Consider the following 22,103-nt stretch of genomic DNA (forward strand, 5'->3'; position numbering starts at 1 on the left):
TATCACACACAATGTATTAATCCCATCATCCCTTGACCCCCAGAGTTTACACTCTAATATGGTGTGCGCACACATTAAGGCTTAAGTGACTTATGATGTCACCCTCACACCCTGTACACACAAGGCCTCTGCGGCCTGATGTAACTTGGAGTTTAGGCCTCTGATTGTGGAGCGCCATTGTACATACTGACAGCAACAATCCCACACCAGGAAGGAGTTGGGATGGAAAGAAGCTTTCTGTGCATGAAGTAATGATCAGTGTATGTATGTGATGGTGATCTATGTGCAATCTTATCATTCACTATTGTTTCGTGATCTAAGATCCTATACAACTACGCTGCAGTAGACTACAACTGGATGAGCAGAATTGACAGTGCTAATCTGCGATATCCTGATGGTGACATGGGGAGCTATAAAGACGACACACACACCCCAGACTCTTATATATACATGTTTAAAAAAACAGTTACCTGAAAAAATACTGCTATTATATACATAATGGCTGCCAGTGGGCAGGGCTCACTGTAGATCACATGACCACAACCTATCATTATCACGGGGTTAATATCGAGAAGAGGCAGAGCTGTTCTAATGGTCGGCTCTGTACACCAGATTACATCCATGTCACAAGATAGCACAGAGAGGGGCGGAGCATAGCATTATAATAGTAATGGGAGGTGCATAGTTATAATAGTTTTGGGAGGAGCATAGTTATAGTATTGGAAGGGGAGGAGCATAGTGTTATAGTGATGGGAAAAGCGGTGTAGAGTTATTATAGTGATGGATGGGGAGGAACATAGTGTTATAATAGTGATAGGAGGGGCAAAGCGTAGAGTTATAGCAGAGGGACGGAGCATAGTGTTATAATAGTGATGGGAGGGGCAGAGGTATCGTTTTATTGGTGGGTGGGGCTTAGTATGATGTTATAATAGCGATGGGAGGAGCTGAACACAGAATTATAATACTTTACACCTTACATAAGAACACTTTGCTCTGTACATGAAGTCCAGAAGATGAGCAGAATACTCCTCCCAAGATGGTGTCCAACAAAATGGCAACTTCCAGAGCGGCGCCAATGTAAGGTCACTTCAGTGAGGAGATGCCAGGAGCTGGGTCATGTGATCTCCCCTATGGTGGCGGCGGCAACCGAAGACCGGCCATGCTGAACGCGAACACGTTCCATAACACGGCGAAGATCCCGAACAGGATGAAGCTGCTGAGGAAGATCCACCAGAGCCACTGATCCTGCAGCCGCTGCTCAAAGTTCCTGAGGACCACAACCCCCAGAGTGATGCCAACTACAACCCCGCCCAGGTGTGCCACAAAGCTGGGGTGAGGGCACGGGGCGTACGAAGACGGGTAAAACCTGAGCCAGACTGCCCGACCGAACTCCAGACTCACTGCAACGAGACAAGAGAAAACGGGAGGAGGATTACTGACAGATCAATCATCGGCACCTGCACACTGTAAATCTTCCCATACCACCTGCACACTGTAAGGGTATGTCAACACTACGAAATCCCAGTGGATCGCCTGCCACGGATTCCGCCGTCTGCCCGAAGAATGAGCGGGTTCATTCTTCGTGCAGACGATGGAATCTGTCAAACCATAGAATAAAGCCTATGGGAACAGTGGAGATGTGCGCGTCCGCAAGCGCAGGTCAGCTGCAAAATCCGCGGCGAGTGATCCACCAGGATTCTGTTCTGTAGTGTGTACATACCCTAAGGGTATGTGCACACTGAGCAATTCTTGCAGATTTCGCGAGAAATTGAAGAGGAAAGATTTCTGCTTGAAATTCCTCTCCTTTTCTGCTCTGACAGGATAGGAGCAGAATTTAAGCCCCATTGACTACTATAGGATTCCTGTAGCGGAATTCGCCCAAAGAATTGACATGTCGATGTCACACACCTAAGGCTATGTTCATACATAGTAAAAGACCGGCCATTCCGTGACCCGGCCGGGTCACGTAACGTCCGTTCTCTGAGAAGATCATACCGGCCGGATGATCTTTAGGGCTACAGGGTTCTAATGCGGGCGCATCCGTGCGCTCCCACATCAGAACTCCCCACAGCACACTAGGGAGCGTGCGTCCGGAGCTGCTCGCTCCATACTGTGCACTGACAGGGTTTTCTGCGGCTGCTATTCAATGAATGACATGTCAGTTGTTTGCAGCGCCGATACGGATCCCGGCTGGAGCTTATAATATGTGTATACACTCCAAACGGGATTTCATAGACAGCAATGGCACGTATATTTTCGTATAAATCACGGCAGTTGTAAGAGTACATTTACACAGAGAGATTTAGCTGACAGATTTTTGAAGCCAAAGCCAGGAACAGACTATAAACAGAGAACAGGTCATACAGGAAAGACTAAGATTTAGCCTCTTCTCAAATCCATTCCTGGCTTTGGCTTCAAAAATCTGTCAGCTAAATCTCTCTGTGTAACCAATAATCTACATAAACCATCTGCACACTGTAAATCTACTGACACCTGCAAACTGTAAATCTACCTGAAGCAAATGTGCACGGGCACACTAATGTCACATTCACACACCCGTAGTGCAGTCCGTGGCCGCGGACCGCACAACCGTATGTGCATCCATACATATATCATTACCCCAGCTATCCGTGCCACGGTCCACATTACAACATGTCGTCTTTTTTTTTGCGGCACGGCCCCGTATACACGTACGGACGTGTGAACAGGGCCATAGGATAACATTGGTTTCATGTTCTGCCCACAATTGCGGACAGAACAACGGATGTGTGAATTAGGCCTAACTCTACAGACACCTGCACACTGTATATCTACCTAAACCACCTCCAGAGTGAACCACAGAAACGGACACTGCAGAGAAGGCACATCACACAAGCCACACCCCTTACCACTAAACCACGCCCCCACATTGTGCCACACCCCTCTCCACTAAACTATGCCCCTCCTACACTGCCACACCCCTTACTAATAAGTCACACCCATGATCACACCACACCCCTTAATTCAGGTTACTTTTCCTCTAAACAAGTGAGGTGGAAACAAGCTAGAAGAAGGAGTATAAGGTATGTAAGAACATTGCTACCACCACTGAAAGACTTACAGAACGTTACACCCTTACACCTGCAGGGCATTACACCCTAAGAGACATGAAGAGCATTACACCCCCAAGAGACCTACAGAATCTCACACCCAAGACCTGCAAAACATTACGTCACCAAGAGACCTGCAAAAACTCACACCCAACACCTGCAGAACATTACATCACCAAGAGACCTGCAGAACATTACATCACCAAGAGACCTGCAGAACATTACATCCCTGAAAGACCTACAAAACTTTACATCCCCCTAGAGACCTGCAGAACCTGACACCACCAAGAGACTTTCAGAATATTAGACCCCAAAGAGACATGCAGAGCATTACACCCCTCAAATTATTATACTCCTGACCTCTGTACAGATCTGCAGAGCATCTTTCTTTTTTCTCTACCTCTTGACAGATATTGATATATCCTGGGGGTCTGAACTATACAATGTGTTGCCCCCTCATGTCTCATCCTGTTCAGTGTGTCTCAGTGTTGAGTGCTGCCCCTCCAACCACTCATTAACGCTGATGATTAGATATGGGGGGCTCCATTGTCTTATACTCACTACATATTAAGGCGAAGGACATGCGCAGAAGCTTGAACTGACAACGCATCCCGGACCAGTTCTGGGGAAGGAAACACAAGACATGTCACTGAAATGTCACAACCCGAAATCCCAGGAACTCACATAGAAGTCTCCGGCCCCTGGGTATCCAGCTGTACAATCCTCAGTGTAATAAAGGGGCCATTCCAACCCTGGGTCCAGTGCGGACTCCATCTACCCTCACATTATGAGTGCACCGGACCCCTGCACACCTACAACTGCTCCTAACCCCTTGTATCCCCACAAGCACAGTGATCCATTACAAACTCCCCAGACGCCCTGTACATCATCCCAGAGATGTCTACAGAACTAAGATCCAGGGACTGTGAAGGCCGGGGAGTGAGGTCAATTTCCTGCCATGATCCTGGAGCCAATTTGTGACTGCTAGAGCCGAGCAAACTTCGATTCTTGATAGCTGCTGAGGTTAGATGCAGCCCTAGGGTGTCCCAAGGGCTGCCTCCAACTTCAGCAGCCGCCACTAATCAAATGCCACAAAGTTTGCTCAACTCTTATGACTACCAAATCTTTTTCTCCACAGAGATTTAGATCCATCTGACTGGGCCATGTTTCTCCACAGAGATCTAGATCCATTTTACTGGCCATGTTTTCCCAAAGAGATCTGGATCCATCTCACTGGCCATGTTTTTCCACAGAGATCTGAACCAATCTCACTGGTAATGTTACTCCTCAGAGATCTAGATCCATCTGACCTGGTCAAGTTTCTCTGCAGAGATCTGGATTAGAGATGAGCGAACCTGGAGCATGCTGGAGTCCATCCGAACCCGAACGATTGGCATTTGATTAGCGGTGGCTGCTGAACTTGGATAAAGCCCAAAGGCTATGTGGAAAACATTGATATAGTCATTGGCTGTATCCATGTTTTTCAGACAACCTTAGAGCTTTATCCAAGTTCAGCAGCCCCCGCTAATCAAATGCCAATTGTTCGGCTGGACTCGAACCCAAACCCGGTTTGCTCATCTCTAATCTGGATCCATTTGACTGTACCAAGTTTCTCCACAGAGATTTGGATCCATCTGACTGGGCCATGTTTCTCTACAGAGATCTAGATCCATCTCACTGGCCATGTTTTCCCACAGAGATCTGGATCAATCTGACTGGGCCATGTTTCTCCACAGAGATCTAGATCCATCTTACTGGCCACCTTTTTCCACAGAGATCTGAATCCATCTGACAGGGCCATGTTTCTCCACAGACATCTGGATCCATCTAACCTTGTCATCTTTCTCCGAAGATCTGGATCCATCTGACTGTACCGTGTTACTCCACAGACACCTGGATCCATCTGACCTTGTCATGTTTCTCTGCAGAGATCTGGATCCATCTGACCTTGTCATGTTTCTCTGCAGAGATCTGGATCAATCTGACCATACCATGTTTCTCCACAGAGAACTGGATCCATCTGACTGGGCCAATGTTTCCTCAGAGGTCTGGATCCATCTCATTGGCCATGTTACTCCACAGAGATCTGGATCCATCTGACCGTACTATGTTTCTCCACAGAGATCTGGATCCATCTCACTGGCCATGTTTTTCCACAGAGATCTGGATCAATCTCACTAGTACCTCCTTTTCCCAGACAGAAACCGCTTTCCTGAACTCTTCTCCAGCCACCGACCCTTAGGGGATCTTGGGGTTACCAGTAGGAATAGGTTTGTTTTAGATGTCCAGATGTTGGGGGGTGAATGGTTTGTGATCTGTGCAGATCATTGGCAATATTTAGGTGTGTTCACAGAGCAGATCCACTACTGCAGTGTTACAGATCCACCAGAGGGTCTTGGGTGTTTGGGTTTCGCCCCCAAAGAGGGTAAGCATTCCGTCTGCAGGATTCCGTCCCGCATTGTTCAGTTTTGGGGGGGGGGGGGGGGGTCTTTTCCAACACAAGGGGTGGGTCTTGGAGGTTCTGTCATAATTTGAGGTTATCACTCCTTTTGTTCTGCCAATTACTGGGTGAGATTGGGGGAGTTCTGTTAAATACTGTAGGATATTTGGGAGGTTCTGTCCATTATTGTAGGGGGTTTGGATAGTTCTGTCCATCACTGTATGCAATTTAGGGACTCTCTCCATCACTGGGTTAGATGGGGGTGTACTCTCTGTTACTGTCAGGGGTTTCTCTCCAATAAAGTAGAGGGTTTAAAGGGGTATTCCCCCCAAAATAATTTTTGCATTAATACGCTGCCCACCTGTAGCTTTCCATCTTTCCAATATAAAGTTATTACGGATTCTGCACAGTTTTGCTGTTATCCAGCTGCATTCACCCTCACGGATTGCAGAGAATCATCAGCTCTCAGTCCAACCCGACACGCTCCCTGCTCCTGGCCCCTACCCTCGGAGTCGGCATCACGTGTCCTCAGTCCCAGCACAGTGAAGTGACTGAGAACACTGATGGGGTGGCTGCTGTTAGAGAGGGAGACAGTGATCTGCATCCCTCTCTAACAGCAGCCACCCGGTCACCCCCAGCCCAGAGCTCACCCCCTGTGTCCAGAGCCTCCCGGCAGCACTCACCCGCAGCACACAGCCCCCCGCCCCACAACCAACCACCCCCCCATCACCCGTGGCATCCCTCACTCACCCGCTAGCCTCCGCACTCACCCGCCCCCCCCCCCTCCGCGGCAAGCTCCGCCCCCCGCAATCGCCCGCGGCAATCTCCGCCCCCCCACGATGACCCGCGGCAATCTCCCCCCCGCAAGCTCCGCCCCCCCCAAGATCGCCGCGTCACCGCCAACTCAGCTCTGCTGCGCCGTCACCGCCAACTCAGCTCTGCTGCGCCATCACCGCCAACTCAGCTCTGCTGCGCCGTCACCGCCAACTCAGCTCTGCTGCGCCGTCACCGCCAACTCAGCTCTGCTACGCCATCACCGCCAACTCAGCTCTGCTACTCCGTCACCCCCAACTCAGCTCTGCTACGCCATCACCCCCAACTCAGCCCTGCTACACCGTCACCGCCAACTCAGCTCTGCTACGCAGTCACCGCCAACTCAGCTCTGCTACGCAGTCACCGCCAACTCAGCTCTGCTACGCAGTCACCGCCAACTCAGCTCTGCTACATTTTCATCCCCAACTCAGCTCTGCTACGCCGTCACCGCCAACTCAGCTCTGCTACGCTGTCCCAACTCAGCTTTGCTACGCCGTCATCGCCAACTCAGCTCTGCTACACCGTCACCGCCAACGCAGCTTTGCTACACCGTCACCTCCAACTCAGCTCTGCTACACCGTCACTTCCAACTCAGCTTTGGCTATACCGACACCGCCATCTCAGCTCTGCTACACTGTCATCATCTCCTTCATTGTCTCAGCTCTGCTACATCGCCATCATCAGGCAGAAGCATTGCATGATGGGAAATGTAGTTTCCTATCTTGGTTATAGATCGGCTTTTAGAAAAGATGGGAGACGGCTCAAAATACTCAGAGGGACTTGGTGAGTAAGACCAGCTAGGTTTTGGAGCATTTAATTTTTTTAGCTCTTGGGGGGAATACCCCTTTAAGGGGGGAGTTCTCTCTATATCTGGGGTGAGATGGGGGGTGTACATTACTGTGAATTCGGGGGTTCTCTCCATCTCTGTTGGAGAAGGGGTTGGGGTCTCTCCATTACTGTAAGGGTTTTGGTAGTGGTTCTGGCCTTTACTGTGCATAGTTTTGGGGGGTTCTATACATAAACTCTAGGGGGTTTGAGTGGTTTTGTCCCCCACTGGGCGTGTTGGGGGGATTATGTTGCTTACCATCACAATATTGGCAAGGTGGGCGGACACAATGGCGTACACACCGCCTGATGACCCCACTACCGGAGCTGTCATGTCTGCCACCGACACTGCAAGGGAACCTGTGGGGGAGAGAACAATAATCAGACGTCTCCAGGCATCTCTGATAATGAGCAGTTAGGTGGCGCCTCACCTGCCACGACACCAGCCACATACACAAAGCCGACCCTCAGTGTCCCGTGCACCATCTCCAGCGGGACACCCACCAGCAGCTGCAGCACAATGTTCACCCCCAGATGCTCTATCCTGGAAGACAAGACCCTTTTATATGAGGAAGACCCCCTTTTCTCCACCACTTTATAACAGTACATAATGGGAGTGGGGGACTTACATCCCCTTACATCCCAGTTTTCCCCCCATTCTTATCTGATGACATCACAGCAAACAGCCTTCATTGTAATTACATCACTATACAATCATCATAGAATCTACTGTGGCTGGGAACACCTCAAGAGACACACCATGGGCCCCATGTTATAGATACCCATCCCACTGTGGTGGCTGGACATTACTCACCCGGCATGCATGAACATGTAGCTGAGGTAGCGCCATGCCTGTGCCCGAAGCTGCGGGTGATACACCAGAGGGTTCTGCTTCAGGTACCGGGAATGCATCACTTGCAGGACGAAACGGTCAAGAAGAAGACCATAGTACACAAAGATAGCGACCTACAACAGAATGCGTCTATGATTTCAGCCACAGAATGCAGTATGGTGGACTTTGTGCTATCCAGAAGTGCCACCATCATAGAATCAAGCCTTCACACATGGAGAGGAGGACCATGGCCAAACTCACCTCTACAATGGTGACCGTGATCATGAACCAGGGAGGGGGACAGCCTGTGTAGTTGTCATAGAACCATTTCCGGTCTATTTCTCGGGGCAGGGTCTCATAGGCAACATGGCGGATCAGGCGCTGTGTAAGATCCAAGGTGGATTCCTCAAGGAGCGTCTTATTGCATAAGTGGCGGTTTCCTTGCAGAATGGCACGGCGGAAGCTGTTGGACCTCTTGTTGCCCATCTGAAAGAGACAGGAGCATTGTAACCATATAATGTACAGTCAGCAGAGGCCAACATGGTATTGGAGATGCTGATCTACAATGTGGCTGTAGACATGGCACCATGGACCTCACCACGACAATATTCATCACCTTGCTGTGTCCTCCTGTCTCTCAAACTCACCAGGTTTAGGACATCTTGGTAGCAGATCTTCCCCTCCGCATTGCTCTGTGCAAGGGCCAGTAGGACGTCAAGTTTGTGGGGGTCCAGCTCAGAGCCATGTTTCTGCAAAAGCGTCCAGAACTGTCCACTGCTGATGTAGCCGCTGCTGTCACAATCAGACTGAAAGGAGAGAAGACATGCTTAGGCCCTGGGCACTGACTCCATCCTCATCATCAAGGGGCCACAGTTCTGGAGGGCAACAAAAATATTGACATCGACCAGAAACCGACCACATACATGTAAAACAATGAAATACAGGTAATCCTGATATAGGTGGTTATGCCTACAGCACACATGAAAACATGCTAATTATTCAGAAACAAAATGCAAGGATATCTGGGATTTAGGGTAAAAGAATCAGGAAAACTATGGGGAAGATTTATGAAAGGGTGTAAATATACACCTGGTGTAAACTGCCCACAGCAACCAATCACAGCTTTTCTTTTATTCTACCAAAGCTGAAAGCTGAGCTGTGATTGGTTGCTGTGGGCAGTTTACACCAGGTGTATATTTACACCCTTTCATAAATCTCCCCTGTGTGTATCATTTGGTTTAGCTCATTAAAACTAATTATGGTAACGAAAAAGATTACCTAGAAAGATCAACCAAGAGGAATCAGATGGACCACCCAAGAGGAAGCAGAAAGATCCACCCAAGAGGAACCAGAGGCATCAACCCAAGAGGAACAAAAGTGATTGACAAAGGTAGAACCAGAGGGACCGACCCCAAGGGGGACCACCCAAGAGGAACCAGAGCACCCTCTTAAAAGGAACCAGAGGTAACACCCAAGAAGAACCAGAGCACCTGCATAGAAAGAACCAGAGGGACCACCCAAAATAAACCAGAGAGACTGCCTGGGGAGGCACCAGAGTTATTGCCCAGAAGAAAGTTGAAGAATTTGGTGTTTTTCATGTGACCACAGTTTTCTGTAGTGTAGGTCTTTCCTTCTTCCCTTAATTCTCTTCTTTTCCCCTTCCTTCCTTCTTCTCTTCCTCCTATTTGTCTTCTCCTTACTCCTTTCACATTACTTGTTCTCCTCCCTCCTATTTCCCTTCACCCTCCTTGTTTTGTCCTCTTCCTACAATTTCATTTCTTTTAACTACTTTTTACTTTTTTCCTCCTATTTTACCACTTTAGCTTCCTCGTTTTTTAATTTTCTTCCCCTTCACTTGTTTCTCTTCTTCCTCCATTTACTCCTGTGTGTCTTCTTCTTTATTCTTACTTTTATTTGTCTTCATTTCCATTTACTTATCTGTCCACTTCCTTCTTTTTCACCCTTTTAGCTTCTTTCTCTCTCCGCTTTTCTCTATTTTACACTTTCACCCTATTAGCTTTCTCCTTTTTACCCTTTCAGCTTTCTTTTCATTTTCTCTCTTTCTCCCTTTTCTTCTTTCTCTTCTTCCTCAGTTCCATTTACTCCTGTGTATCTTCTTTCTTGCTTGCTAGTCACACTATTGTCTGCTTTTTCTTTCCTCTGCCCTATTTTTTTTGTTCTTTCACACCTTTCTGCATTCTCCTCTCTCCATTTCATTTACACCTCTATCTTCTCTACTTTTCTCTTCTCCTCCCCTTCTTCTACACTTTAACCTTCTTCTGTTCCACAGTTTCAGCTTCCTTTTCTCCTCCCTTTTCATTTCCCCATTTCCTCTTCATCCTTGCTTTTCTTTTTTCTTATCTTCCGCTTCTAGATTATCTTTCTCTTTTTCTACCCCTTTGTTTTTTATTTTTTTTCTCCATTTCAATTTTCTCATCTGTCCCATTTTCCTCCCTTTCCTCTTCTCTATTTCCTTCTGTTCTTCTTCTATGTTCTCCTCTTTATAGGTGTACCTAATTTCCTCATTCTCCTCTTCTTCCTACCCCATTATTTTCTCTTTCGTGTTTTCTTCCCCTTCTTCCTCTTCAACTTCTCATGGGTCTTCTTCCTTTTCATCTTTCCTCTTCTTCCTTCACTTGCATTTTCTGTTCAGTGTCTTCTTTCCCTGTCTTCCTCCTCTTCATATTCCTCTCTTTCCTTTTTTCTCTTTTTCTACTACTTTGATTTCACCTGTGTCTTCCTCCTACTTTTCCTTCTCTATTTCTTCCTCCTCAAATTTCTTTCCATTTTCTTCCTTATCCACTTTCATTTTCCCCTGTGTCTTCCTCATCTTCATGTTCCTCCCCTTTACTTCTTTTTTATCTTCTTCTTTTACTTCCTTTCTTTCCTGTGCTTTCTTCCTCCTCCACTTTCCTCCTCTTTATATTCCCCTTCTTTTTTTTCTCTTCTTTCTCCCCTTCCATTTTCTCCAGTGTCATCTTCCTTCTCTTCCCAGGTTCCATTCTTCCTCCTCTGCATATTCTTCCTTCTTTTCCCACCTCCATTTTCTTCTTTGCCGTCTCCTTCATCTTCCTCTTGCCCTCAGCCTCCAGGTTGCAGTAAGCTGTAAGCACAATGCGTCCTGCCTTGCTTACATCTCAATGACAGAGGGTCCATTGTTTTCTGGGACGTCCAGCTGAGACATGGGGTGAAGAGCTGCAGACAAGAGAGTGGCAGATGGTGGAGATGGTCTGGACACGGTGGGGGTTATCCTCTTATGTGGGGGAGGGGCTGCCATGTCTTTACTCCATACACAATAGGCCTTTGTCTGTGGATACAGGCGCTGGTGGGGCTGAGGCCTGAGGGGCGGCAGGTGCTGTGCGGGCCACATAACTCCCACCATTCTTATACAGTATTAATCTGAGGTCACACACGATGGCACTGAATAATTATGTGAGCCCCAGTTATAATCCGCGTCTGATCCTCCTCACAACTTATCTCTCATAGCTCAAGATGGAAGTCAGGAAAACCGCTTTTCTCTGCCTGCACCTCGTGGCTCTGTATCATGACCGGATGGCCATAATTTCTACATGAAGCAAACAAGTCATTTCACTGTTACTATAAGGGTGATGGATTGTGGGTAACAGTCTGGGTCTGTGCCAAGGCCTTCTCCTGGAGCTAGGTCACATAGTGGTGCATTGTGGGTATTAGGGTCTGTGCCGAGGTCTCACTTGGAGCTGGGTCACATGGTGGTGCATTGTGGGTAATAGACGGGGTCTGAGGCAAGGCCTCCTCCTGGAGCTGGGTCACATGGTGGTGCATTGTGGGTAATAGTCGGGGGTCTGTGGCAAGGCCTCCTCCTGGATCTGGGTCACATGGCGGTGCATTGTGGGTAATAATGGGGTCTGAGGCAAGGCCTCCTACTGGAGCTGGGTCACATGGTGGTGCATTGTGGGTAATAGTCGGGGGTCTGTGGCAAGGCCTCCTCCTGGAGCTGGGTCACATGGTGGTGCATTGTGGGTAATAATGGGGGTCTGTGGCAAGGCCTCCTCCTGGAGCTGGGTCACATGGTGGTGCATTGTGGGTAATAGACGGGGTCTGAGGCAAGGCCTCCTCCTGGAGCTGGATCTCATGGTAATGCCATGTAATGTAATGGTCACAGTGACTTAACTGTAGTGTAATATAAACAAAGGTGGCAAGACCCTCACCCCACATCTATTATTAGAAAGCAGCCGGGCTGCTGAAAGAGATAGTACCTAGGCCCATAGACAAGGGAGGCTGCGAAGGAGGAGTCTCTATAAAGAGTTTGCATACAGTGTCAGGAGGACAGGTGAGTATTCACACCCCACATATACAAACAAGAAAAGAAATGATGGCTGGATGACATTCTCTCCTGAAGTACTCTGTGCTGCTGGGAAAACTCTAAGCTTGCAACCTCCCACATGATCAGCACACTCCTCTCCTGACATCCTCTGTGCTGCTGGGACCCTGCTCCTTTCTCTATATGATCAGCACACTCCTGGGATGAGGCACACCACAGTACCACTTCTGTACACGCAGTGTAGTGCTCAGCATCTGTCATGTAGAACAGGTGATCATCATGCACCAACCTCCATACAAAGCGGGGGCGAAAAAAGCGTCATCAGCTGAGAGAGGTGAAAGAAGAAGCTCAGACAACTGCTCAGTTGTGCACATTCAGCTCTTCAGTATAATATGGAGAGCAGTGAATTCACCTCCTGTATAACATATCTGGAGAGCTATGATGTCACTGCTGTATAATATAACTGATATATGGAGAGCAGTGATGTCTGTGCTGTATAATATAACTGATATATGGAGAGCAGTGATGTCTGTGCTGTATAATATAACTGATATCTGGAGAACAGTGATGTCACTGCTTTATAATATAACTGATATCTGGAGGGCAGTGATGTCACTTCCTGTATAATATAACTGATATCTGGAGGGCAGTGATGTCACTTCCTGTATAATATAACTGATATCTGGAGGGCAGTGATGTCACTGCTGTATAATATAACTGATATATGGAGAGCAGTGATGTCACTTCCTGTATAATATAACTGATATCTGGACAGCCATGATGTCACTGCTTTATAATATAACTGATATCTGGAGGGCAGTGATGTCACTTCCTGTATAATATAACTGATATCTGGAGGGCAGTGATGTCACTGCTGTATAATATAACTGATCTATGGAGAGCAGTGATGTCTGTGCTGTATAATATAACTGATATCTGGAGGGCAGTGATGTCACCTCCTGTATAATATAACTGATATCTGGACAGCAGTGATGTCACTGCTTTATAATATAAATGATATATGGAGAGCAGTGATGTCACTACTGTATAATATAACTGATATCTGGAGAGCTGCGAGGTCTGTGCTGCATAATATAATTGATATCTGGAGGGCAGTGATGTCACTGCTCTATAATATAACTGATATCTGGAGGGCAGTGATGTCACTACTGCATAATATAACTGATATCTGGAGAGCAGTGATGTCTTTGCTGTATAATAAAAATTATATCTGGATAGAGGTGATGTCCCCTCCTGTATAACATATCTGAAGAGCAGTGATGTCACCGTCTGTAAAATATACCACGTGTGGTGTCCCATCACGGGTGTTTTTATGTATATGCACCCCAGTAAGTTGTACACTCAAGTAAAAGTGGTGGATGAAGTATATAGTTTCCCCACTAGGTGTCACTGTGTTTTTATATGTATTACTTCTATGCACAGCTGAAGGTCATGGGTTCAATGGTTCTGTGTCATGTGTTTTGAGCTGACCACTAGGAGGTTCTCTTTCTTGTCTACCCTATCTTCTTCTCCCTCTCTCTTACCCCAACACACTCATCCCCACCACTCACAGGAGGGTACACAAAAGCCCCTGTAGGAGGAGTTACACATGTGGAGGAAGTGAGTCACAGTCTAGTCCTAGTTTCTAGTGAAAGAGGACACACACAAAAAAGTTCCTGCAGAAGTTAAGCCAGGGCTTAGCTTTGGCCAGGACCCCTGACAGGGACCAAAGACGGATCCTGAGCGAGACTCTCTTTAGACAAGTTACCACTAGTTCTATGATGCAGTTCTAAGCTACCGTAGGGGAGAGAAGCCACTTAGGAATACCCTAGCCCAAGCCAGGAACCTCTCAAAAATGTGCAGGGTGATATCCTGTTAACAGAGGAATCCCAGGACCCCAGTAAGACAAAGCTACCGGAATAGGTCTACGTATCCCACTGCGCCGTGCAAAACAACTGGGTAACGTTGGAAGCCTGCAACATCCAGATAACCAACGACTGGTGCTCATGCTACCCACCTGGGACTGGTTCTATGATATCAGGGGGCAGAAGGCAGTCAGACATAGGTCTAAACGTGATTTCGAGTATCACTTATTTACTTCTATCTACACTACAGTTCTACGTGTACTGTTCACCTGCAACGTTATCCAGTAAATTTTTATACTTTTGTACAAAATGCACGGGACTCTGTCTTTATCTGTTTGCACCTGCACCCATACACACCACCGTACACCTTGGGTTATTTCTCCCCTTCCCAGTGTGTGGCGGTACCGACATCCCTGGTGGGTCAATTACTACTCCAGGTTGCCGTGGCAAGAGCCCAAGGGACCCGCAACAAGCATCAATAGTAAGATCACTAGGTGTTACTGTTGTATTTATTATATGTACTGCACTATGCACAGCTGAAGGTTTCATTGGTTAACGATTTTTGTCACATGTTATGTTTTCTCCACTCACAGGTGCAGGCTTGTTTCCCTCACTTTTCCTCCTATCCTCTTTCTTCTCTTTTGTCCACACACGGCCCCACCAATCACACACTAGCTAAGGTGTCCCTATACAAAAGGAGCTAGTTCCTGGTGGGAGGGTCTTCTTGAGTCAGTGGAGAGAGACACCACAGAGCTAGAGAGGTTTCTTCTATGCAAGGAGAACCTTGTCTACACCAGGAATACCTTCTGCAACACATAGGGCAGCCAGGCTCATCTTCCTCTCCAGCCGCTATACCGACGTCTCCCCTCTGTGCCAGTCACTGCACTGGTTACCCATTAAATCCAAAATCCACTTCAAGCTCCTCACCAGTAAAGCTCTCCACAACTCTGCCCCTCCATACATCTCCTCCCTCATCTCCACCTATCATCCTACCCGTGCTCTCGCTCTGCAAATGATCTAACCTTAACATCTTCCATAATCAGAACCTCTCATTCCCGCCTCCAAGACTTCTCTCGTGCTGCACCAGTTCTCTTGAACGCCCTACCCAAACACATCAGACTCATACCCAATACTCACAGTTTCAAGCGTGCCCTGAAGACTCATCTCTTCAGGCTCGCTTATAACGTTCCCTAAACTTGTTTCCCTTGCTCTATCTCTGACGGTTCCTGCACTTTATATGTTTACTTGCAATCAGATATTGGCGTTGTTACTGGCTCATCCTGTATTTCTAACTATGTACAATGGCTGGACCATGGACAAATAAAGCACTTATGCCTGGTGTCAACCCAAGTTGTAGTCTGTAAGCTCCAACGAGCAGGTCTTGTTATACTTTGTATTTTTATGTTACCTTTATTTATTCTTATTATTTAACTGTGTATTATGTACCTCTGTACTGTATGCATAGAAAAAAGCGCTGCGGAATCTGTTGGCGCTATACAAATAAATATATTATTATTATTATTATTATTATTATTATTATTATTATTATTATTATTATTACAGGGCACTGTACCTGACTTAGATAATGACCCCAGTAGGAAAAAGCAGCATGTAATCCTACGTATCATACTGTAATGCACGGCTACTCTGAGAAGTCTTGGAAAGTCTGCTCAGCACAGGGACCTGAGACATCAGACTACCCTAGCAGGACGGGTAACCCAACACTATAGGGCATGAGGCGGTCAGATCCAAAGTATCTATACGCGAGTACGAGAATGATCTTCTTCTGTTATTTCTCTTCTCCTCTACGCTATCCTGGCAGAGAACACTACTACATTGGACAGGGCCTTCAAAATGTTCCTCTATTCTGTTCTTACAAAGTCTATTGCTTCTACCACCTGCCTGCACCTGCAGTTATCAAAAGTGTATCTAACTTGTATTGCACTGAAGTTTCTACAAGTAAACCAAGTTATTCTGGTTAAGCCACTGGACTCTGGTCTATTATTTTCTGCATATACACCTGTCTACACATGGGTTATCCTCAACCTTAAGTGCAGTGCCTGTTTCTCCGGGGGTGGGTTCCAAAAACACTCCTGGCCACTATGACAAGTGCCCAAGTGACCCTACACCGATGCAGCAGCCACAACACTGCATAGCTACCCTGGCATATGGCACCGCCAGCAGCGGCGGCAGGTGATGACATCAGCAGGTAGAGGGCAGGTGCAGGACAGTACTGCATTACCTATCCATATAGAATGTAATATAAGAAGATGAAGCTGCAAGCTCTGCAGCAGCTCGACACAACACATGAGATCATCAGTCATAGGTTCTCCTGCAGCACATTGCACTCAAGCTCAAAATCAACAAGCTGCACACATCCCCTCCTCCGCACACCAGCCAGCACAGATATAGCAACATCAGCTGCCATGATGGGGGTTGTCACTGCCCAATGACACATGACAGATGACGGCTGCAGAGGGAGCTGTGTGCGCTGTGCGCTCGTTACCCAGAATCCTCTCCTTCCTCTATCATACCAGAGGTGGCAATACTGCTGCGACTAGAATGTCTGATGTGTCATTACCGGGGAGATCTCATCTCCACAATAACAGGAATGTGCACGGCCATAGATCTCCCCCCCATTGCTGCCAACAACCGTGCCAGGGGCCAAGCAGGAGCAGACGTGTCATTAACCCCCGCCTGATGTCACCCACCCAGACTGTCTATGTACATGAGAGGACTGGTTATTAACCAGAGTGATGTCATCACGTACACAGGAGAATGTAAACCAGAGTGATGTCATCACGTACACAGCAGATTATGAACCAGAGTTATGTCATATACACAGGAGAATATATACCAGAGTGATGTCATCACGTACACAGGAGATTATAAACCAGAGTGATGACATCATATATACAGGAGAATATATACCAGAGTGATGACATCATATACACAGGAGATTATAAACCAGAGTGATGTAATCATGTACATATACCAGAGTAATATCATAATGTACACAGGAGAATATATACCAGAGTGATATCATGATGTACACAGGAGATTATAAAGCAGAGTGATGTCATCACGTACACAGCAGATTATGAACCAGAGTTATGTCATATACACAGGAGAATATAAACCAGGGTGATGTCATGATGTACACAGTGGATTGTAAACCAGTGTGATGTCCATCTAGTGCACAGGAGGTCAGTAATACCTGATATCTGATATCACCGGCCCAGACTCTGCACCTACAAAAGAGGACTCATAACATGATCCCCTGTCTATATGTGTTCTTCCTCAGTGTATGGGGGGTCTCCTGTATGTGTATATGTGTTCTTCCTCAGTGTATGGGGGGGGGTCTCCTGTATGTGTATATGTGTTCTTCCTCAGTGTATGGGGGGGGGTCTCCTGTATGTGTATATGTGTTCTTCCTCAGTGTATGGGGGGGGGGGGGGGGGGTCTCCTGTATGTGTATATGTGTTCTTCCTCAGTGTATGGGGGGTCTCCTGTATGTGTACAGTATATGTGTTCTTCCTCAGTGTATGGGGGGGGGGTCTCCTGTATGTGTACAGTATATGTGTTCTTCCTCAGCGTATGGGGGGGGGGGGTCTCCTGTATGTGTATATGTGTTCTTCCTCAGTGTATGGGGGGGTCTCCTGTATGTGTATATGTGTTCTTCCTCAGTGTATGGTGGGTCTCCTGTGTGTATTTGTGTTCTTCCTCAGTGTATGGGGGTCTTCTGTGTGTATATGTGTTCTTCCTCAGTGTATGGGGGTCTCCTGTGTGTATATGTGTTGTTCCTCAGTATATGGGGGTCTCCTGTATGTGTACAGTATATGTGTTCTTCCTCAGTGTATGGGGGGTCTCCTGTATGTGTATATGTGTTCTTCCTCAGTGTATGGGGGGGGTCTCCTGTATGTGTATATGTGTTCTTCCTCAGTGTATGGGGTGTCTCCTGTATGTGTACAGTATATGTGTTCTTCCTCAGCGTATGGGGGGGGGGGTCTCCTGTATGTGTATATGTGTTCTTCCTCAGTGTATGGGGGGGTCTCCTGTGTATATGTGTTCTTCCTCAGTGTATGGGGGGTCTCCTGTATGTGTATATGTGTTCTTCCTCAGTGTATGGGAGGTCTCCTGTATGTGTACAGTATATGTGTTCTTCCTCGATGTATGGGGGGGTCTCCTGAATGTGTATATGTGTTCTTCCTCAGTGTATGGGGGGTCTCCTGTATGTATACAGTATATGTTTTCTTCCTCAGCGCAACGGGGGGTCTCCTGTATGTGTACAGTATATGTGTTCTTCCTCAGTGTATGGGGGGGTCTCCTGTACGTGTATATATGTTCTTCCTCAGTGTATGGGGGGTCTCCTGTATGTGTACAGTATATGTGTTCTTCCTCAGTGTATGGGGGGGTCTCCTGTACGTGTATATATGTTCTTCCTCAGTGTATGGGGGGTCTCCTGTATGTGTATATGTGTTCTTCCTCAGTGTATGGTGGGTCTCCTGTATGTGTACAGTATATGTGTTCTTCCTCAGTGTATGGGGGGGGGGGGGTCTCCTGTATGTGTACAGTATATGTGTTCTTCCTCAGCGTATGGGGGGGGGTCTCCTGTATGTGTATATGTGTTCTTCCTCAGTGTATGGGGGGGTCTCCTGTATGTGTATATGTGTTCTTCCTCAGTGTATGGTGGGTCTCCTGTGTGTATTTGTGTTCTTCCTCAGTGTATGGGGGTCTTCTGTGTGTATATGTGTTCTTCCTCAGTGTATGGGGGTCTCCTGTGTGTATATGTGTTGTTCCTCAGTATATGGGGGTCTCCTGTATGTATATGTGTTCTTCCTCAGTGTATGGGGGGTCTCCTGTATGTGTACAGTATATGTGTTCTTCCTCAGTGTATGGGGGTCTCCTGAGTGTGTATGTGTGTTCTTCCTCAGTGTATGGGGGTCTCCTGAGTGTGTATGTGTGTTCTTCCTCAGTGTATAGGGGTCCTCTGTATGTATATGAGGTCTTCCTCAGTGTATGAGAGTTTGTCTTTTTTCAGAGAATGGGGGTCCCCTGTATGTATATGAGGTCTTACTCAGAGTATGGGTGTCTTCTGTGTGTGTGTATGTGTGTTCTTCCTCAGTGTATGGGGGTCTCCTGTGTGTATATGAGGTCTTCCTCAGTGTATGGGGGTCTCCTGTATGTATATGAGGTCTTCCTCAGTGTATGGGGGTCTCCTGTATGTATATGAGGTCTTCCTCAGAGTATGGGGGTCTCCTGTATGTATATGAGGTCTTCCTCAGAGTATGGGGATCTTCTGTGTGTACATAAGGTTTTCCTCAGTGTATGGGGGTCTCCCATAAGTATAAGATGTTTCTGCAGTCTATGAGGGCTCCCCACAATTGCACACAGTACTGTAATGATGTTTTGTTCACACATTGGTTGGTTGGTTGGTTGGTTGGGATATATGTGGTGCGGAGCGGCAGGTGTTTAGCAGCTTTGAGGATCAGCCCCATTGTAGTCAGTGACCACCACTTCATTTTGCTTCAGATCTTATTTTTGAGAAGGAGAAATTCTAAATGGAAAACTTGTGCTGGGTGTTTAGGGGTCAGTGAAAACCCCAGCGATCTACAAGGGACGTGGACACATGTGAACGCACCCTGAAAGACCTCAACCCCCTCCCCTCATAGGGGCACAGAAGATAATCCCTATCAGCTAAACTTAGCTTTAAAGCAGGAACATCCGATTATGAGGAATAAAATGCAACTTACAGCGGCCACAAGAGCAACATCCAAAGACTCCAAAACTTCAATCTGCTCCGCCTGAGAGTGGCTGACCACTGCTGGGGAGCAACCGACCAATCCAGGGGAACAATAGGAAGCTCTTCCGTCCTGCTTCACCTGAGAGCTACTGACTGCTGCAGGTGATCCATGGGGGTTCTGCTGAGGACTGATGACCACTACAGGTGATCCCTGGAGGTTCTGTTTCCCCTGGGGTCTGCTGACTGCTGCAGGTGATACTCCATGATTCCACTGAGGTGTGCTGACTGCTGCAAGGGAGTTATGATCCACCTGTGGACTGCTGACTGCTGCAGGTGAGGCAGAGTTATTCTGTTCCTCCTGGGGTCTGCTGACTGCAACAGGTGATTCCTGGTTGTTCTCTTCCTTTTCGGTTCCGCAGACAGCTGCAGGTAATCCCTTCTTCTGCTCCTCCTGAGGTCTGCTGACTGCTGCAGGCGATCCCTGGTTGTTCTCCTCCACCTGAGGTCTGCTGACTGCTGCAGGCAATCCCTGGTTGTTCTCCTCCACCTGAGGTCTGCTGACAGCTGCAGGTAATCCCTTCTTCCGCTCCACCTGAGGTCTGCTGACTGCTGCAGGTAATCCCTTCTTCTGCTCCTCCTGAGGTCTGCTGACTGCTGCAGGCAATCCCTGGTTGTTCTCCTCCACCTGAGGTCTGCTGACAGCTGCAGGTAATCCCTTCTTCTGCTCCTCCTGAGGTCTGCTGACAGCTGCAGGCGATCCCTGGTTGTTCTCCTCCACCTGAGGTCTGCTGACTGCTGCAGGCGATCCCTGGTTGTTCTGCTCCCACTGAGGTCTGCTGACAGCTGCAGGCGATCCCTGGTTGTTCTCCTCCACCTGAGGTCTGCTGACTGCTGTAGGTGATTCCTGGTTTTTGTGCTCTCTCTGGAGTCTGCTGACTGCTGCAGGTGATGCCTGGAGGTCCTGCTCCTCCTGGGGTCTGCTGACTGCTACAGGTAATGCTCTGGGGTCCTTCTCCACTTGAGGACTGCTGACTGCTGAAGGTGATGCCTGATTGTTCTGCTCCCCCTGGGGCCTGCTGACTGCTGCAGATGATGCCTGGAGGTCCTGCTCCCCCTGCGGTCTGCTGACCGCTGCAGATGATGCCAGGTTGTTCTTCTCCCCCTGCGGTCTGCTGACTGCTTCAGGTGATGCCCAGTTGTTCTCTCTCATCTCTGGGTGAAAGTTTCCTCCTCGGCCAAGTTTCAGCAGCCAAGGTAGGAGTCCTGCCAGGAGGAGGAGGAGGAGGAGGAGGGAGAGGAGCCGGAGACTGCAGCGTCCATCTGTTCTGAGCCCTGCAGATTCTCCCGGCTGAATGATATGAGCCGCTGCCTGACATCACGTCTTCTGCAGATCCACAGCTCCCTCCCCGTCGGCCGCACATTACACGGGGGAGGAGGATCCGCCCACAGCTGGGACCCCCACCGAGATGAAGAGTCCCCCCACCCGAGACCTGAGATACCCTCAACCAAGAACTAGAGAGCCACAGTTAAGCCCCCACAGTCAGAGATCCCACCTAGAAAAAAACAAACCCACAGTAGCAGACCTCCTCTGAAGACTTTAAGAGCCCATGGCATAGAGAACCCCATGAAGAACCTGGAGACCCCACAACATGAGGACCCCAAGGCTTGGAAGCCCACTACAGGGATTTGTACTGCACCTGAGGTCTGCTGACTGCTACAGGTGCTCCTGGTTGTTCTTCTCCCCCTGAGGCCTGCTGACTGCTGCAGGTGCTCCTGGTTGTTCTCCTCCACCTGAGGTCTGCTGACTGCTGCAGGTGCTCCTGGTTGTTCTGCTCCCCCTGAGGTCTGCTGACTGCTACAGGTGATCCCTAGTTGTTCTGTTCCCCCTGAGGTCTGCTGACTGCTGCAGGTGGTCCTGGTTGTTCTGCTCCCCCTGAGGCCTGCTGACTGCTGCAGGTGGTCCTGGTTGTTCTGCTCCCCCTGAGGTCTGCTGACTGCTACAGGTGATCCCTAGTTGTTCTCCTCCACCTGAGGTCTGCTGACTGCTGCAGGTGATCTCTAGTTGTTCTACTGCCCCCGGGGTCTGCTGACTGCTACAGGAGATTCCTAGTTGTTCTGCACCCCCCCAGGGTCTGCTGACTGCTACATGTGATCCCTAGTTGTTCTGCACTCCATGGAGTCTGGTGACTGCTGCAG

At 48.1% G+C, this 22,103-nt stretch overlaps 1 protein-coding gene across 1 annotated transcript; it reads right to left on the bottom strand.

Moving 5' to 3' along the window:
* Positions 1 to 558: 558 nt before the first annotated feature.
* RHBDL3 (rhomboid like 3) lies at positions 559 to 21,226 on the bottom strand. The gene is made up of 8 exons (XM_069952250.1): positions 19,918 to 21,226; positions 8,647 to 8,805; positions 8,261 to 8,485; positions 7,982 to 8,133; positions 7,599 to 7,711; positions 7,427 to 7,527; positions 3,651 to 3,711; positions 559 to 1,400 (listed from the first exon to the last, which is right to left on the bottom strand). The coding sequence occupies exons 1-8, from the start codon at positions 21,115 to 21,117 to the stop codon at positions 1,129 to 1,131; spliced, it is 2,283 nt and encodes a 760-aa protein (XP_069808351.1). The 5' UTR covers positions 21,118 to 21,226; the 3' UTR covers positions 559 to 1,128.
* Positions 21,227 to 22,103: the final 877 nt, after the last annotated feature.

This window comes from Dendropsophus ebraccatus, chromosome 14 (genome assembly GCF_027789765.1).
Source record: "Dendropsophus ebraccatus isolate aDenEbr1 chromosome 14, aDenEbr1.pat, whole genome shotgun sequence".
Taxonomy (NCBI): Eukaryota; Metazoa; Chordata; class Amphibia; order Anura; family Hylidae; genus Dendropsophus; species Dendropsophus ebraccatus.

Bases quoted from the DNA above. Each gene is read 5' to 3' on its own strand.
- RHBDL3 (XM_069952250.1), bottom strand. From the start codon at position 21,117: ATGAGAGAGAACAACTGGGCATCACCTGAAGCAGTCAGCAGACCGCAG. The intron at 8,486-8,646 runs GTGAGTTTGAGA...TGTCTCTTTCAG, and splicing joins ACCAAGATGTCCTAAACCTG to ATGGGCAACAAGAGGTCCAA. The intron at 1,401-3,650 runs GTGAGTATAAGA...GTCTCGTTGCAG, and splicing joins GTCCTTCGCCTTAATATGTA to TGAGTCTGGAGTTCGGTCGG.